This window comes from Salmo trutta, chromosome 17 (assembly GCF_901001165.1).
Source record: "Salmo trutta chromosome 17, fSalTru1.1, whole genome shotgun sequence".
Classification (NCBI taxonomy): domain Eukaryota; kingdom Metazoa; phylum Chordata; class Actinopteri; order Salmoniformes; family Salmonidae; genus Salmo; species Salmo trutta.
Window position 1 is genome coordinate 2,023,845 of NC_042973.1, and position 19,740 is coordinate 2,043,584.

The following is a 19,740-nucleotide window of genomic DNA, read 5'->3' on the forward strand; positions in this document are numbered from 1 at the left end:
TTTCTGGCTTTTTGTGGAAAGATTAAAAAAAAAATTTTTTTAATAATAATTAAACCATAAAAACTTGTCCATGTCAAGAAGCAAGGTGGTCCTCATCTTTATTTGTATTAGTGGTCTTATAATGCCAGATACCCATTGTCATGGCATTATAAAGTCTTATAATGCCAGATACCCATTGTCATGGCGTTATAAAGTCTTATAATGCTTGATACCTATTGTCATGGGGTTATTAAGTCTTCTAATGTCAGATACCCATTGTCATGGCGTTATAAAGTCTTATAATGCTTGATACCTATTGTCATGTGGTTATTAAGTCTTCTAATGTCAGATACCCATTGTCATGGGGTTATAAAGTCTTATAATGCCAGATGCCCATTTTCATGCCGTTATGAAGTCTTATAATGCCATAATCCCATTGTCATGCCGTTATGAAGTTTTATAATGCCAGATACCCATTGTCATTCTGTTATGAAGTCTTATAATGCCAGATACCCATTGTCATGCCGTTATGAAGTCTTATAATGCCAGATACCCATTGCCATTCTGTTATGAAGTCTTATAATGCCAGATACCCATCGTCATGCCGTTATAAAGTCTTATAATGACAGATACCCATTGTCATGCCGTTATGAAGTCTTATAATGCCAGATACCCATCGTCATGCCGTTATGAAGTCTTATAATGCCAGATACCCATTGTCATGCCGTTATGAAGTCTTATAATGCCAGATACCCATTGTCATGCCGTTATGAAGTCTTATAATGCCAGATACCCATCGTCATGCCGTTATGAAGTCTTATAATGCCAGATACCCATTGTCATGCCGTTATGAAGTCTTATAATGCCAGATACCCATCGTCATGCCGTTATGAAGTCTTATAATTCCATAATCCCATTGTCATGGGTTATACAAATGGGGAATAGTAGGCAGCTGGGAGTGGTTCGTTTTAGACGAAAAAAAAATGTATGAAATGAAATGTATGCATTCACTACTGTAAGTCGCTCTGGATAAGAGCGTCTGCTAAATGACTAAAATGTAAATGTAAAATGTTAGAGGAACACATTGTAACTGAACATAGCAATCATTATGGTATTACATCAAGTTCTACTGTAAGATAGATAACCCAGGACAGCGGAGTCAATCACCACCTTCCGGAGACACCTGAAACCCCACCTCTTTAAGGAATACCTGGGATAGGATATAGTAATCCTTCTAACCCCCCCCCCCCAGAAAAGATATAGATGTACTATTGTAAAGTGGTTGTTCCACTGGATATCATAAGGTGAATGCACCAATTTGTAAGTCGCTCTGGATAAGAGCGTCTGCTAAATGACGTAAATGTAAATGTAAATAACCCAATGCTTGAGTTTTCATGTGAAAAGGGGTGCAGCTAATGGGAAAGGAACGGTTTCCGCCTTATACACGCTGGTTGGCCTCTCCTCCACAAACAGCAACATCTCTACTCCGTTACCTTGGGAACAGGACCTGGGTGTATCTCTTACCGCAGTACAGTGGGATGCAATATGGAAAAACACCAGCAATATCCAAATTATTCAGATTAACTTCTTACATAGGGCTTATATAAAACCTCACTTGTTGAAAATTTTTTTTTATCAAAGCCTTTCAGATTTGGCATAGGTGCGGTGAGGTTGGTAAACCAAATGCATCTGTTCTGGAAATGTCCGGCCGTCAAAAGATTTTGGACAGAAGTATTTGATATCGTATCTGGAATTTTGAACGTATGAATTCCATTTTGTCCTGTAGTGTGCTTGCTAGGAAGTAGGATGGACAATATCCGACCTAGAGCCACGCATCATTGCACTGGCCTTCCTATCGGTCGAACGAACAATACTTATGAAATGGAAACAGTGTACACCTCATGGACATTTGGTTAAGGGAATTCGTGGATTTATTGAGTACGGAAAGAGCGGCATCGGCCCTTCAGGACTATGGTCTAGAGGGTCTCTGGGACGTTATAAAAATTAAATATAGTTAGTTAAATAAAAGATAAATAAATATTTTTTTTACATTTAAAAAAAAAAATATGTCACGTTTATCAAAGAGCATAGCCTAATATATTAATGGTCTGTATTTGTTTGTGAACTGTAAGTCCCCAGGCTTTTATTTTTTATTTATTTTATCTTTATTTAACTAGGCAAGTCAGTTAAGAACAAATTCTTATTTTCAATGACGGCCTAGGAACAGTGGGTTAACTGCCATGATGCCTGGCTCACATGATGCTGCCTGGCTCACATGATGCTGCCTGGCTCACATGATGCCTGCCTCACATGATGCCTGGCTCACATGATGCCTGGCTCACATGATGCTGCCTGGCTCACATGATGCTGCCTGGCTCACATGATGCTGCCTGGCTCACATGATGATGCCTGGCTCACATGATGCTGCCTGGCTCACTGAGTGTCCTGTGTTTCCTGGTCATGATGTCATCATGTTGTTATTGTCTTTCTAAATGTAAAATAATGTATAAAATGGACACACACTATAATAATCTGGCAGCAGCAGCTGTGATGTGTGTTAAGTGTAGCAGATGGGGAACTTACTCCTAAGCCTGAAGTGTCCCTCTTGCGTCGCCTCATTAGCTAGCTTTGAGGTGGAGCGATCGGATAAGACACTTGACGGGGGCAGTTGTGTGTTTGCGAGGCAGAGGTCTCGAGTTCACGCCAGGTATTGGGCTAAATCGGGAGGAAGTGGTACTCGCTAAGCAAGCAGCTCAATATTAAATGGGTGTTCTCGTAATTGTATACTCAGTGTATATAGAAACAGTATCAGACCTCTGGTATCACACGGTAAGGAAGAGAACAGACTGTTGGTATCAGACCTCTTGTATCACACGGTAAGGAAGAGAACAGACTGTTGGTATCAGACCTCTTGTATCACACGGTAAGGAAGAGAACAGACTGTTGGTATCAGACCTCTGTTATCAGATGGTAAGGAAGAGAACAGACTGTTGGTATCAGACCTCTGGTATCACACGGTAAGGAAGAGAACAGACTGTTGGTATCAGACCTCTGTTATCAGATGGTAAGGAAGAGAACAGACTGTTGGTATCAGACCTCTTGTATCACACGGTAAGGAAGAGAACAGACTGTTGGTATCAGACCTCTGTTATCAGATGGTAAGGGAGAGAACAGACTGTTGGTATCAGACCTCTGGTATCACACGGTAAGGAAGAGAACAGACTGTTGGTATCAGACCTCTTGTATCACACGGTAAGGGAGAGAACAGACTGTTGGTATCAGACCTCTACCCCCCCTCTAAATGAATATTTTTGTTTCCTTACCCTGTACAGTAGGTGGCGTCAATACACCCGTAGGTTGTAGTCCGCCATTAAAACCTCAAAGAAGAAGGAGGACGAGGCGAAGCGAGAGGGTTGAATCTGTCCACGATAAACAGACCACCTGCCTTCGGGACACCGACTAACACTGTTAGGGCGGAGACAAGATTATCTCGCCGTTACATACAGTATCTCTGCTCTTCCGCCATTTCTCACGCCACATCCGGTTGTGCAGCAGCCATTTTGTCTGTTCGTGCAAGTCCACCCCTCACGGTCAAGAACTGCGTTCCCCCTTTCGAAAATAACCTGAAATATTCTATTTTTTTGCATATTATGCGGCACTTATACGGATTTAAAAAATTACGAGTTCGAAGATGCTTTTCTCTTCGAAATAAATAGCGTAATTAATTTTTTTGTTGTTGTGTGCGCGAATAATTAAGGTGATGTCGTGCGAGGAAAGCTACTTAGCCATTAGACGTTATCTGACCGACGAGCGGGAGCCGTACGCACCAGGGACCCATGGAAATACTAAGAGAAAGATTCGTAAAGCAGCCGCTTGTTATGTCGTGCGGAATGGCACACTGTACTACCAGAGAAGACAGAAAGGCCTGGATGAATTCACCGAGTTGGAAGTGGTGTTGCAGGCGGGACGGAGGAAGGAACTTATCGTCGAGTCACACATTGTCGCCGGAGAAGAGCACCTCAACCAGCATCACACATGGGAATCCATTTCTCAGAAGTATTGGTGGAGAGGTAAAATACTATTCTACAGCTAAATTATCTAGCAACACTTTGTTTATTAGGCCAGAGAACACGCTGGTTTATTTCCTACGCAGTTTGTTAGCCATGTGGCTCGCTAGTTAACCGGTGTCTGATTCATTGGTACGTTTTTAAAGGAGCAATATGCCGAAATCATGCCGCCATTTCCTGGTTGAAAAAAAATTCTAATATTTGGCCTAATTTCAGTTTGTGACAACCAAAGTCATTGTATAGACAATCATTACCGTCTAAACAGCTGTGAATCATTTGTTTTGTATTTTCAGATATTACATATTGTATTTTCAACTATTTTTGAAGCTGGTGTACAAAAACCGAATGTAAAAGACAACGAAAACTAAACGGGAACCATAGAGATTGTACACAGAACAGATACACCACAGCTTCTTAGACCGGCTTTCAATGAGAATGACATATCTTTAACTTTCATTTCTATGTGAATTTGGTGGCTTACCCAAAAAGTTACATATTGCAGTTTTAAGTTATGTGCAGGTTGAGTCATACCCGCAGTCCCCATGGGTATATCTGTGGGGCAGGCGGGTTTAGGGTTGTGAAATATTGCGTGGATGAAGGTCAGTAGAGCCCTGTACAGGCATGGATTTTAAGCCTTATGCCTGCAACGTTCAGGCCCACAGTTTCTAAACCCAGAGGTGAAACATTGCGAGACTTCTGTGAATGCTTGCCAAACAGGCCAGGGTTTGAGAAGTGTGAAATTCTTCCTTTTTTTAGTTGTTTGTTTTTTCTCTATCTAAATGCACAACCAAGATTCCAGCCAATGTCATAAGTAGTTGAACATGTTACTCCAACCTCATGAAAATCACACTTAAAAAAAAAAAATTCTTTAAAAAAACAACTTCATATCGAAGGATTTGATTCACATTTACATTTTAGTCATTTAGCAGACGCTCTTATCCAGAGCGATTTACAGTAGTGAATGCATACATTTCATAATTGTTTTTTTGTTTGTACTGGCCCCCCGTGGGAATCGAACCCACAACCCTGACGTTGCACACACCATGCTCTACCAACTGAGCCACAGGGAAGATTTGACGGCCTGAACATATACAGTTCGGCGAGAAACTACCATTGGACCCGATGACGTGTTTTTACGATGTACATTTGTCGTCATTTAGCAGACGCTCTTATCCAGAGCGACTTACACGAGCAATCAGGGTTCAGTACCTTGTTCAAGGGCACATAGGCTGATTTTTCACCTAGTCTGCTCAGGGATTCGAACCAGAGACCTTTCAGTTTCTGGCCCACCACTCTTAATAACCTCTTGGGGCTATGTGGGACGCTAGCGTGCCACCCGTGGTGCACCCTATCATCAGCAGGTGCATTTCAAGAGCGGCAAATTTGAAACCAAATAAATGTCAAAATTCAAATTTTTCAAACATACAACTATCTTACACCCTTTGAAAGATAAACATCTCCTTAATCTAACCAAGTTGTCCGATTTCAAAAAGGCTTTACGGCGAAAGCATAAAGTTAGATTATGTTAGGAGAGTACATTGACAATAGCTGTGTGTAATGTTTTGTCAATTCAAAGACAGGCGTCACCAAAATCAGCTAAAATGATGCACTAACCTTTGACAATCTCCATCAGATGACACTCCTAGGACATTATGTTAGACAATACATGCATTTTTAGTTCTATCAAGTTTTACTATGGCGTTGATGTTCAGGAAATCGTTTCCCTCCAATAACCGGCAGTCAAGTCAGCACAACAAATTAAATAATTAATATTAGAAAACATTGGTAAAATATTATATTGTCATTCAAAGATTTATAGATTTACATCTCTTGAACGCAACCGGCTTGCCAGATTTAAAAATAACCTTACTGGGAAATCACACTTTGCAATAATCTGAGCACTGTGCCCAGAAAAATACGCTTTGCGATACAGACTAACCGCCATGTTGGAGAGATCTAAAATCGAAAATAGTATGTAAATAATCCATTACCTTTGATTCTCTTCATCAGATGTCACTTCCAGGAATCCCAGGTCCATAACGAATGTAGTTTTGTTCAAAAAAGCTCATCATTTATGTCCAAAAAGCTCCGTGTTGTTAGCACATGATCTAAGCCCGCCGGACTTCACTTCATGAACGAGGGGGGGAAAAAATATTTACGTTCGTTCAAACATGTCAAACGTTGTATAGCATAAATCATTAGTGCCTTTTTTAACCAGAACATGAATAAAATTCAAGGCGGACGATTGCGTTCTCTTTTAAAACGTATTGGAACGAGAGTACCCAACATGAACTCGCACGCCAGAGTCTAATCGGCCATCACCGTTCCATGGCTCTTGTTCGGTCAGATCTCACAGTAGAAGACTCAAAACACTTTGTAAAGGCTGGTGACATCTAGTGGAAGCAATAGGAAGTGCCAAAACATTAATAAGCCCCTGTGTGTTTCAATGGCATAGGCTTAAAGGTAATTCAACACATCAGGTATCCACTTCCTGTCAGAATCTGTCTCAGGGTTTTGACTGCCATATGAGTTCTGTTATACTTACAGACACCATTCAAACAGTTTTAGAAAATTCTGAGTGTTTTCTATCCAAACCTGAACAATAATATGCATATTCTAGCTTCTGAGTTGGTGTAGGAGGCAGTTAAAAATGGGCACATATTTTTTTCAAAATTCTCAATACTGCCTCCTAGCCCTAAGAAGTTTTAACAGGTAGGCTTACCGGCCGCGTGAGCTTTGATAGCCAACGTTGCCTAGAAGAAGTGTGATCGGGGGATTTCTATTGGACAAGCAGTTATCTTCATATCGTACGGTCTTCGTTCAGGCCCTACCCAGGTCAATTGCTTCTGCGAAATTGAAGGCAAGACTGTAACAGAAATCAGAAATAAGTGAATAAGTGAATTCATTAGCTGCTCCCCTCTTTCACTCGCTCCCTGCATGCTGCTCGCTCATGGCTCTCTGAGTCTGTAAGTATCCATCGCCACGGAGCCGCTTTTTTTCTTTTTTTGATTTAACCTTTATTTAACGAGGCAAGTCAGTTAAGAACAAATTCTTATTTACAATGACGGCCTAGCCCGGCCAAACCCGGACGATGCTGGGCCAATTCTGCGCCGCCCTGCGGGTCTCCCAATCACGGCCGGTTGTGATACAGTCTGGATTCGAACCAGGTTGTCTGTAGTGACGCCTCAAGCTGAAATGCAGTGCTTTAGACCGCTGTGCCACTTGGGCTGCTCTGCTCAATGAAGAGCCATGAGAGAGCAGTTAGCTACTTTTCGTCACTCAACTCCGACAACACTCAAGTAACATTTATCATTTTCTGTGAAATAATCTCTCCTTCTATTTGACGAGGTTGAAGCACTTCTGACCCCATGTTATGATCTTAGTCAGATATAACTGTACCACGCAGCAGAGGACATGCAGATGGCTCAGCATCAAACCCGAGCCCTGGCCATTTTGTCTCTGTGTCCAGTATGATGGACATTTTAGAGGTAGTTTTGTGAAACAATGCTAACTAGCTTCAGCGCAATAACTGGAAGTCTATCTGCTAGCATGCTAGACTCGAGGACATAACAATTGTAGCCACGAGTTAATCGGACTCTGAGGAAGTAGATAAAGTGCCTCATTGCCAAAATCCTGAAGTATCAAACTTTCAAAAAACAGAGCATGATGTCAAGAATAGTTCACATGGTGTTCTATAATCTATATTTTAACTTTATAAATGAATATGTAAAAAAACAGAAACAATCAAACTGTCATTTGGAAATTTTGCACAGACTTCAGTTTTGATAGTTGTTGCATTTTCTCCCCGGTCCCTAACGTTTTCTCCCCGGTCCCTAAACGTCTTTGCTCTGCAAAAAAAGTAGAGATGACAGAGAACCTCGCTGATGTCAACTGGATTGACGCCTCCATTCTATCGATTTATAACATTCTGGTGAGGTTCTCTGTTATCTCTACATTTTTTTTTTGTGGAGCAGAGACCTTGTTAGGTTTTATTTATTCTTCATATGACAAGAGAGAAGCTACATGTATGTAATTATAGACAACAAATAGCTAAAAAAGAAAATATATTGGAAATTCAAAAAATCGTTGCACCCTTTGACTGTAGTCTACGGCACATTTAAAAAATGTTTTATTTAACCTTTAGTTAACCAGGTAGGCTAGTTGGGAACAAGTCCTTTAGTTAACCAGGTAGGCCAGTTGAGAACAAGTTCTCATTTACAACTGTGACCTGGCCAAGATAAAGTAAAGCAGTTCGACAGAAACAACACCGAGTTACACATGGAATAAACAAGCGTACAGTCAATAACACAATAGAAAAAAAGAAAGTCTATATACAGTGTGTGCAAATGGCGTGAGGAGGTGAGGCAATAAATAGGCCATAGTAGCGAAGTAATTACAATATAGCAATTAAACACTGGAGTGATAGATGAGCAGATGATGATGTGTAAGTAGAGATACTGGTGTGTAAAAGAGCAGAAAAGTAAATAAAAACAGTATGGGGATGAGGTAGGTAGATTGGGTGGGCTATTTACAGATGGACTATGTACCGCTGCAGCGATCGGTTAGCTGCTCAGATAGCATTTTCTATATTAGCGGTTCAGGTGATTTTTCATTTTTATCACATCTATACGGATTATTAGCAATTGTGGGTGAACAAACAGCTGACCGGCACGCCACTGGTACGCTTAGCAACACGCCACTGGTACGCTTGGCAACACGCCACTGGTACGCTTGGCAACACGCCACTGGTACGCTTGGCAACACGCCACTGGTACGCTTGGCAACACGCCACTGGTACGCTTGGCAACTGGTACGCTTGGCAACACGCCACTGGTACGCTTGGCAACACGCCACTGGTACGCTTGGCAACACGCCACTGGTACGCTTGGCAACTGGTACGCTTGGCAACACACCACTGGTACGCTTGGCAACACGCCACTGGTACGCTTGGCAACACGCCACTGGTACGCTTGGCAACACGCCACTGGTACGCTTGGCAACACGCCACTGGTACGCTTGGCAACTGGTATGCTTGACAACACGCCACTGGTACGCTTGGCAACACGCCACTGGTACGCTTGGCAACACACCACTGAAGGGAATTCAATATTAAAATACCAACCTGCACATGTTTCAAAAACTGGAATTTTTGTCCAAAATGTCTACTCTTCATTGATGTGATGAGAGTACTGCTGCACCATAACGATGAAGGGAATACATGCAGCTACTGAAACCATTCGATGTGTACGTAGTATACTGTTGATAAATCAATGTGATTTAACCCTGTGTCATCCCAGGTATCCTGAAGCAGGTGAAGGACTACATGAGACAGTGTAGCCAGTGCCAGAACAGACAGGACCGGAGAGGCCTATCGGAGGACCGGAGCGGATCCAGACTGGTGGGCCGACCGGGGAGACCAAGGAGGGTCACGACCCCAGCCAGTGACGACGACGACGAGGAGGAGGAGGACGAGGAGATGGACTTGGTGACTTCCGTTCATCACAAGACCAAGAGCCCCAGGACTGTGGCTAAACACGAACTGGTCTTTGTCAGTGCTGCTGAATTTTAATGGGGGGATATAGCCTAGTCACTTTACTGATACTATACTGTCTAGTGCTGTCTTAGGTCTCTCTCTCTCTCTCTCTCTCTGTCTAGTGCTGTCTTAGGTCTCTCTCTCCTTCTAGTGCTGTCTTAGGTCTCTCTCTCTCTCTCTCTCTCTCTCTCTGTCTAGTGCTGTCTTAGGTCTCTCTCTCTCTCTCTCTGTCTAGTGCTGTCTTAGGTCTCTCTCTCTCTGTCTAGTGCTGTCTTAGGTCTCTCTCTCTCTGTCTAGTGCTGTCTTAGGTCTCTCTCTCTGTCTAGTGCTGTGTGATTTGTGCTATATTTGTATTTTTAATCCCAATAAGTAAATGTCATAGACCAACATGTTGATCAGGGCTTCATCTAGATGTCGTTACTACCTGTGTTATCTATCCAGGTGGGAGACAGTAGTCGTTACTACCTGTGTTATCTATCCAGGTGGTAGACAGTAGTCGTTACTACCTGTGTTATCTATCCAGGTGGTAGACAGTAGTCGTTACTACCTGTGTTATCTATCCAGGTGGGAGACAGTAGTCGTTACTACCTGTGTTATCTATCCAGGTGGTAGACAGTAGTCGTTACTACCTGTGTTATCTATCCAGGTGGGAGATAGTAGTCGTTACTACCTGTGTTATCTATCCAGGTGGGAGACAGTAGTCGTTACTACCTGTGTTATCTATCCAGGTGGGAGACAGTAGTCGTTACTACCTGTGTTATCTATCCAGGTGGGAGACAGTAGTCGTTACTACCTGTGTTATCTATCCAGGTGGGAGACAGTAGTCGTTACTACCTGTGTTATCTATCCAGGTGGGAGACAGTAGTCGTTACTACCTGTGTTATCTATCCAGGTGGTAGTCGTTACTACCTGTGTTATCTATCCAGGTGGTAGTCGTTACTACCTGTGTTATCTATCCAGGTGGTAGTCGTTACTACCTGTGTTATCTATCCAGGTGGTAGTCGTTACTACCTGTGTTATCTATCCAGGTGGTAGTCGTTACTACCTGTGTTATCTATCCAGGTGGTAGTCGTTACTACCTGTGTTATCTATCCAGGTGGTAGTCGTTACTACCTGTGTTATCTATCCAGGTGGTAGTCGTTACTACCTGTGTTATCTATCCAGGTGGTAGTCGTTACTACCTGTGTTATCTATCCAGGTGGTAGTCGTTACTACCTGTGTTATCTATCCAGGTGGTAGTCGTTACTACCTGTGTTATCTATCCAGGTGGTAGTCGTTACTACCTGTGTTATCTATCCAGGTGGTAGTCGTTACTACCTGTGTTATCTATCCAGGTGGTAGTCGTTACTACCTGTGTTATCTATCCAGGTGGTAGTCGTTACTACCTGTGTTATCTATCCAGGTGGTAGTCGTTACTACCTGTGTTATCTATCCAGGTGGTAGTCGTTACTACCTGTGTTATCTATCCAGGTGGTAGTCGTTACTACCTGTGTTATCTATCCAGGTGGTAGTCGTTACTACCTGTGTTGTCTATCCAGGTGGGAGACAGTAGTCGTTACTACCTGTGTTGTCTATCCAGGTGGTAGACAGTAGTCGTTACTACCTGTGTTATCTATCCAGGTGGGAGACAGTAGTCGTTACTACCTGTGTTATCTATCCAGGTGGTAGACAGTAGTCGTTACTACCTGTGTTATCTATCCAGGTGGTAGACAGTAGTCGTTACTACCTGTGTTATCTATCCAGGTGGGAGACAGTAGTCGTTACTACCTGTGTTATCTATCCAGGTGGGAGACAGTAGTCGTTACTACCTGTGTTATCTATCCAGGTGGGAGACAGTAGTCGTTACTACCTGTGTTATCTATCCAGGTGGTAGACAGTAGTCGTTACTACCTGTGTTATCTATCCAGGTGGGAGACAGTAGTCGTTACTACCTGTGTTATCTATCCAGGTGGGAGACAGTAGTCGTTACTACCTGTGTTATCTATCCAGGTGGTAGACAGTAGTCGTTACTACCTGTGTTATCTATCCAGGTGGGAGACAGTAGTCGTTACTACCTGTGTTATCTATCCAGGTGGGAGACAGTAGTCGTTACTACCTGTGTTATCTATCCAGGTGGACAGTAAAGGCGTGGTGAAGCAGTACCTTCCCAGACACGGTCAGACGATGCTGGACAAGCTGAACCAGCAGCGCCTCAACAACCAATTCTGTGACATCACGCTGCTGATCGAGGGCGAGGAGCACCGGGCTCACAAGGCTGTGCTGGCGGCCTGCAGCGACTACTTTAATGAGCTGTTTATCGAGAAGGGAGCCGTGTCCAGCCACGAAGCGGTGGTCGACCTCTCAGGTGAGTCTAGAAGCGGTGGTCGACCTCTCAGGTGAGTCTAGAAGCGGTGGTCGACCTCTCAGGTGAGTCTAGAAGCGGTGGTCGACCTCTCAGGTGAGTCTAGAAGCGGTGGTCGACCTCTCAGGTGAGTCTAGAAGCGGTGGTCGACCTCTCAGGTGAGTCTAGAAGCGGTGGTCGACCTCTCAGGTGAGTCTAGAAGCGGTGGTCGACCTCTCAGGTGAGTCTAGAAGCGGTGGTCGACCTCTCAGGTGAGACGTGAAGCTGCGGTGGTCGACCTCTCAGGTGAGACGTGAAGCTGCGGTGGTCGACCTCTCAGGTGAGACGTGAAGCTGCGGTGGTCGACCTCTCAGGTGAGACGTGAAGCTGCGGTGGTCGACCTCTCAGGTGAGACATGTAGAAGTTGCGCTGGGTGAGGACGTCTGATAAATGACTCCAATGTAAATAGACCTTTTCATCTCATGGACTCCAGACCACCGGGTGATGAATCGGGGTACAAGTCTGTCGAGAGCAGTTATCAGAACAGCGGGGAAAAGTCACCGTGTCCTGTGGCCGAATATAGATCCTGAGTTATAAAACGGTCGGATGATGTCTGAGTAATTGGTTTCCCTGTAATCATCATCTTACTGAGGTGGTTTGATCAGTGGAATGACCTCTGTCTCTCTCTCTCTCTCTCTCTCTCTCTCTCCTGTCTCTCTCTCTCTCCTCTCTCTCTCTCTCTCTCTCCTGTCTCTCTCTCTCTCTCCTGTCTCTCTCTCTCTCTCTCTCCTGTCACTCTCTCTCTCCCGATTTCTCTATCTATCTCCTGGTCTCTTCTCTCTCCTCTGTCTCTCTCTCTCTCTCTCTCTCTCCTGTCTCTATCTCTCTCTCTCTCTCCTGTCTCTCTCTCTCTCTCTCTCTCTCCTGTCTTCTCTCTCTCTCTCTCTCTCTCTCCTGTCTCTCTCTCTCTCTCTCCTGTCTCTCTCTCCTGTCTCTCTCTCTCTGTCTCTGTCTCTCTCTCTCTCTCTCTCCTGTCTCTCTCTCTCTCTCTCTCCTGTCTCTTCTCTCTCTCTCTCTGTCTCTCTCTCTCTCTCTCTCCTGTCTCTCTCTCTACTCTCTCTCTCCTGTCTCTCTCTCTCTCCTGTCTCCTGTCTCTCTCTCTCTCCTGTCTCCTGTCTCTCTCTCTCTCTCTCCCTGTCTCTCTCTCTCTCTCTCCTGTGTCTCTCTCTCTCTCTCTCTCTCTCTCCTGTCTCTCTCTCTCTCTCCTCTGTCTCTCTGTCTCTCTCTCTCTCCTCTGTCTCTCTCCTCTATCTCTCTGTCTCTCTCTCTCTCCTCTCTCTCCTGTCTCTCTCTCTCTCCTGTCTCTCTCTCTCCTCTGTCTCTCTCTCTCTCTCTCTCCTCTGTCTCTCTCTCTCCTCTCTCTCTCCTCTGTCTCTCTCCTCTCTTTCTGTTTCTCTCTTTCTGTCTCCCTGTCTTCTCCTCTCTCTGTCTCTCTCCCCTCAGGTTTCAGCAAGGTCAGTTTCCTCCCCCTGCTAGAGTTTGCATACACCTCCAACCTCTGCTTCAACTTCTGTGTGATGGCCGACGTCGCCACGCTGGCTCGACACCTTCTGATGGCAGAGGTCCTTCAGATCTGTGAGTCCGTCCACAAGAAGGTAGAGGAGCAGAAGCTGATGGTCTACCAACAAGGAGACATCCACACTGTGTTGTCCAGCCAACCTGTACCCCAACAGGCCCTGAATGAAGACCCCGGGGCCTACATTATGACCATCGGGAACGACGGCCATGCCGTGGTCACTCATACCGGGCTAGCTGGAACAGGGGACGACCTGGACTCCTTGTCTGTCATGGCCCACACAGCAGAGTCCTTCAGAGGGGATCTGACGTCTGTAGTCACCCAGGCTCTGGGAAGTGAACCAGAGGAGACTATGACCGTGGTTGGGGAGGCTGGGTCAGAGACGGTGACTCTAGTCACTCACAGCGGCCAAGCCCGGGTAGGCGAGTCTGTCACCCTCTTCTCCCCTGCTGGAGAGGCAGAGACCATGACGGTGGTGACCCACAGCGGCCAGGCCGGAGCCACTGAGTCCCTGGCCGTGGTGTCAGCCTGTCTGGCCCTGGAGCAGCAGCAGCTGCATGATGATGGGGACGACGGAGATGGGGACTCCCTCTCCATGGAGCCGGGGGCCTTCCTCATCAGCGTGGACCCAGGGAAGGTGGCCCCTACTGAGGTGGTCCATCTGGCTGTAGCGCCACCTGTAGTCCAGGAGGACCCAACGCCCCAGGAGGAGGAGGAGACGACGACGTCAGCATCGGCGCACCAGATGGTAGATCCAGCACCCCAGGCCGAACCCCAGCCTCCTGCTGCTCCCCAACCCCCCAAGAGGAAAAGAGGACGTCCTGCCAAGGTGAAGCAGGAGGTGATCGAGGAGCCAGAGTCTCCTGTCGAGGAGGAGGAGGAAGTGGTGCCAGAGCCGGTCTCTACTCCTGCAGAGGATGTTCCGAGGACCCATGACCCCTATAAGAGACGCCTACGGCAGCGCTCCATGGGGGAGGGGGGGTACGTCAGGCTACACATGGGGCTGGAGGACGACAGAGAGGACAAGAAGGGAGCCCAGACCCCACAGCGCCCCAGCACCCCCAAGGTAGGCTGTAGACAAACAAACTGAACGGAATCACAGTCACTATAGATTCATGCATGGATAATACATTAGTCTTGCAGAGCAGTCTTTGCGCTTGTGTGTGTATGTCTCTCTCTCTCTCACTATTCAACAGCCAGTGAAATAGCAGGGCGGCAAATTCAAAACAACAAAAATCTCATAATTCAAATTTCTCAAACATACAACTATTATATCCCATTTTAAAGATACACTTTTCATTAATCCAACCACATTGTCCGATTTCAAAAAGGCTTTACGGCGAAAGCATAGCATTAGATTATGTTATGACAGCGCCGAGACAAGAAAAACCACACAGCCATTTTCCAAGCAAGGAGAGGCGTCACAAAAAACAGAAATACAGCTAAAATTAATCAGTAACCTTTGACGATCTTCATCAGATGACACTCCCAGGACTCAATGTTACACAATGCATGTATGTTTTGTTCGATAAAGTTCATATTTATATCCAAAAACCCTATTTTTACATTGGCGCATGATGTTCAGAAAATGTTTTGCCTCCAAACCTTCCGGTGAATGAGCACATCAATTTACAAAAATACTCATCATAAACGTTGATAAAATTTACAACAGTTATTGAAAGAATTATAGATACACTTCTCCTTAATGCAACCGCTGTGTCAGATTTCAAAATAGCTTTACGAAGAAAGCACATTGTTCAATATTCTGAGTACAGAGCTCAGCCATCAAAGCAAGCTATACAGTTACCCGCCAAGTTCTCGAGTCAACAAAACTCAGAAATAGTATTATAAATAGTATTACTTACCTTTGCTGATCTTCGTCGGAATGCACTCCCAGGACTCCCACTTCCACAAGAAATGTTAGTTTTGTTCGATAAACTCCATATTTATGTCCAAATACCTCTGTTTTGTTCCCACGTTCAGATCACTATTCCAAAGGCACAATGCGCGAGTGTAAAACCCGAGACAAAAAGTCAAAAAGTTCCATTACCGTTCGTAGAAACATGTCAAACGATGTTTACAATCAATCCTTAGGGTCTTTTTATAATAAATATTCGATAATATTCCAACCGGACAATAGCGTATTCATTACAGAGGAAAAAGAAGGAACGGCGCGCCTGCGTGAGGGCGCAGTAAACAACTCATTGGTCTCAGCCAGTCCAATTGTTGTCAGCTCTTATTCTCTCAGTAATAGTAGAAGCATGAAACAAGGTTCTAAAGACTGTTGACATCTAGTGGAAGCCTTAGGAAGTGCAAAATGAACCCTAAGTCACTGTGTTAGATAGGCAATCACTTGAAAAACAACAAACCTCAGATTTCCACACTTCCTGGTTGGATTTATCTCAGGTTTTGGCCTGCCATATGAGTTCTGTTATACTCACAGACATCATTCAAACAGTTTTAGAAACTTGTTTTCTATCCAAATCTACTAATAATATGCATATCCTACCTTCTGAGCCTGAGTAGCAGGCAGTTTACTACGGCCACGCCTTTCATCCGGACGTCAACATACTGCCCCCTACCCTAGAGAAGTTAACTTTTGACTGGTTGTGTGTGTGTGTTACCCATCATAACTGTTCTGTATCTCTTTTCCAAACCCTCAAGAAGAGGGGTAGACCTGCCAAGAGGCTAGTTGAAGAGATGGAAGCTGCCGTGGCAGGGATGAAGAATGTTGTCCAGACAGAGACTGACGGCGTCCTATCACCAGACGGCATTGTAGATGGAGCACCTATCACAGAGCAGCCCGTGGGGGAGGGGCCAGAGCCGGGTCAAGGCCCCGCCCAGCCAGATGGAGGGAGTGAGGTGGAGGGAGAACACACCTGTTCAGAATGTGGACTGTCCTTTCACCGGCGCTACGCTCTCATCATGCACACACTCAAACACGAGAAGACCAGAGGATACAAGTGTAGTGTACGTACCAACAACACTGTTCTCCAGATGAGGTAGAACAACACTGTTCTCTAGATGAGGTAGAACAACACCGTTCTCTAGATGAGGTAGTAGTGTACGTACCAACAACACTGTTCTCTAGATGAGGTAGTAGTGTACGTACCAACAACACTGTTCTCTAGATGAGGTAGAACAACACTGTTCTCTAGATGAGGTAGTAGTGTAGGTACCAACAACACTGTTCTCCAGATGAGCTAGAACAACACTGTTCTCTAGATGAGGTAGTAGTGTAGGTACCAACAACACTGTTCTCTAGATGAGGTAGTAGTGTAGGTACCAACAACACTGTTCTCCAGATGAGGTAGAACAACACTGTTCTCCAGATGAGGTAGAACAACACTGTTCTCTAGATGAGGTAGAACAACACTGTTCTCTCGATGAGGTAGTAGTGTAGGTACCAACAACACTGTTCTCCAGATGAGGTAGAACAACACTGTTCTCTAGATGAGGTTGAACAACACTGTTCTCTAGATGAGGTAGTAGTGTAGGTACCAACAACACTGTTCTCCAGATGAGCTAGAACAACACTGTTCTCTAGATGAGGTAGTAGTGTAGGTACCAACAACACTGTTCTCTAGATGAGGTAGTAGTGTAGGTACCAACAACACTGTTCTCCAGATGAGGTAGAACAACACTGTTCTCTAGATGAGGTAGTAGTGTACGTACCAACAACACTGTTCTCCAGATGAGGTAGAACAACACTGTTCTCCAGATGAGGTAGTAGTGTACGTACCAACAACACTGTTCTCTAGATGAGGTAGTAGTGTACGTACCAACAACACTGTTCTCCAGATGAGGTAGAACAACACTGTTCTCTAGATGAGGTAGTAGTGTAGGTACCAACAACACTGTTCTCTAGATGAGGTAGTAGTGTAGGTACCAACAACACTGTTCTCCAGATGAGGTAGAACAACACTGTTCTCTAGATGAGGTAGTAGTGTAGGTACCAACAACACTGTTCTCCAGATGAGGTAGAACAACACTGTTCTCTAGATGAGGTAGTAGTGTACGTACCAACAACACTGTTCTCTAGATGAGGTAGAACAACACTGTTCTCTAGATGAGGTAGTAGTGTACGTACCAACAACACTGTTCTCTAGATGAGGTAGTAGTGTACGTACCAACAACACTGTTCTCCAGATGAGGTAGTAGTGTACGTACCAACAACACTGTTCTCTAGATGAGGTAGTAGTGTACGTACCAACAACACTGTTCTCCAGATGAGGTAGAACAACACTGTTCTCTAGATGAGGTAGTAGTGTAGGTACCAACAACACTGTTCTCCAGATGAGGTAGAACAACACTGTTCTCTAGATGAGGTAGTAGTGTACGTACCAACAACACTGTTCTCTAGATGAGGTAGAACAACACTGTTCTCTAGATGAGGTAGTAGTGTACGTACCAACAACACTGTTCTCCAGATGAGGTAGTAGTGTAGGTACCAACAACACTGTTCTCCAGATGAGGTAGAACAACACTGTTCTCTAGATGAGGTAGTAGTGTACGTACCAACAACACTGTTCTCCAGATGAGGTAGAACAACACTGTTCTCTAGATGAGGTAGTAGTGTAGGTACCAACAACACTGTTCTCCAGATGATGTAGAACAACACTGTTCTCTAGATGAGGTAGTAGTGTACGTACCAACAACACTGTTCTCTAGATGAGGTAGTAGTGTACGTACCAACAACACTGTTCTCCAGATGAGGTAGTAGTGTACGTACCAACAACACTGTTCTCCAGATGAGGTAGTAGTGTACGTACCAACAACACTGTTCTCCAGATGAGGTAGTAGTGTACGTACCAACAACACTGTTCTCTAGATGAGGTAGTAGTGTACGTACCAACAACACTGTTCTCCAGATGAGGTAGAACAACACTGTTCTCTAGATGAGGTAGTAGTGTAGGTACCAACAACACTGTTCTCCAGATGAGGTAGAACAACACTGTTCTCTAGATGAGGTAGTAGTGTACGTACCAACAACACTGTTCTCTAGATGAGGTAGAACAACACTGTTCTCCAGATGAGGTAGTAGTGTATGTACCTCTAAATAGGTATGTGAGACGGGAGGGGCCGGGAGACACTGGGGTCTGAGTCATGTATGACTGGCAGCCAGTGGTCTTGTACTGTTTTCCTTTAGAGGTGACTTAGTTCTGAGTGAACAGAGACGTTATAGTATATATATGATCTATCGTGACCGTGTATGGCAGGGTTCCCCTACTGGCGGCCTGCGGGTCATTTTATTTGGCCCTCCCAAGTTTTCTGAACAGGAAAAAAAGGTTTTTATGTGTGTGCGTGTGTGTGTGTGTGTGTGAGAGAGAGAATCAAAAAAAGGTAGAATCAAAAAGGTAGAATATAGAATCAAAAAAGGTTTATTTATATATAGATATATATAGATATAGATTTTTTATATATAGTGATTTTAATGTAGGAAATCTGTTCCAAAGTTTTCACACGCATTATATAGAGAGATGTAACATCACGAAGGGAAAGGGGGGATACCTAGTCAGTTGGAAAGGGAAAGGGGGGATACCTAGTCAGTTGGAAAGGGGGGATACCTAGTCAGTTGGAAAGGGGGGATACCTAGTCAGTTGGAAAGGGGGGATACCTAGTCAGTTGGAAAGGGGGGATACCTAGTCAGTTGTACAACTGAATGCATCTTCTGCATTTAACCCTCTGAATCAGAGAGGTGTGGAGAGGGGGGGGGGGCTGCCATAATCCACATCCACGGCGCCCGGGGAACAGCACTGTAACATCACGGAGGGCAGTAATTGGTCCTTTTGGACCATGGCGCTCTCAATGACTTATTAACAGTAACTAGACAGCATCCCCAGGTAGTCTCTTCATTCACGTTGGAAACAGGACTTGTTTGATAACGTTATCTGTGTAGTGCTAGCTAGATCCCCTTCCTAATATTCAGTTGAAACCTCCCTCTTCCTTTTGCACTCAGACTAGCCTCAATTTGTCAGGATTTTGTTTATTTTTTTATTATTATTATTTCTTTAACCTTTTTTATTTAACTTGGCAAGTCATTTAAAGAATCAATTCTTATTATCAATGACGGCCTTCCGGGGAACAGTGGGTTAACTGCCTTGTTCATGGGCAGAACGACAGATTTGTACCTTGTCAGCTCAGGGGATTCGAACTTGCAACCTTTCGGTTACTAGTCCAACGCTCTAACCACTAGGCTACGCTGCCGACATGGACTCTACAAGGTGTCGACAGCGTTCCACAGGGATGCTGGTCCATGTTGACT

General features: G+C 44.7%; 1 protein-coding gene and 1 long non-coding RNA gene across 4 annotated transcripts in view; both read left to right on the forward strand.

The window, feature by feature from the left end:
- The first annotated feature begins 3,518 nt into the window (after positions 1 to 3,518).
- zbtb11 (zinc finger and BTB domain containing 11) overlaps positions 3,519 to 19,740 on the forward strand; it is a 35,904-nt gene continuing 19,682 nt past the window's right edge. For 2 of the 3 annotated variants that reach the window (XM_029695376.1, XM_029695378.1), the window contains exons 1-5: positions 3,519 to 4,049; positions 9,344 to 9,594; positions 11,692 to 11,923; positions 13,403 to 14,541; positions 16,140 to 16,445. In XM_029695376.1, the coding sequence (XP_029551236.1) occupies positions 3,740 to 4,049; positions 9,344 to 9,594; positions 11,692 to 11,923; positions 13,403 to 14,541; positions 16,140 to 16,445 (2,238 nt within the window). In that variant the 5' untranslated portion in view covers positions 3,519 to 3,739. The remainder of the gene's footprint in view (positions 4,050 to 9,343; positions 9,595 to 11,691; positions 11,924 to 13,402; positions 14,542 to 16,139; positions 16,446 to 19,740) is intronic. The other variant, XM_029695377.1, reaches the window with a different exon arrangement.
- Positions 16,600 to 18,817, forward strand: LOC115151446 (uncharacterized). The gene is made up of 4 exons (XR_003867293.1): positions 16,600 to 16,785; positions 16,867 to 16,906; positions 16,961 to 17,950; positions 18,045 to 18,817. It is a non-coding gene; the product is annotated as an uncharacterized LOC115151446 (long non-coding RNA).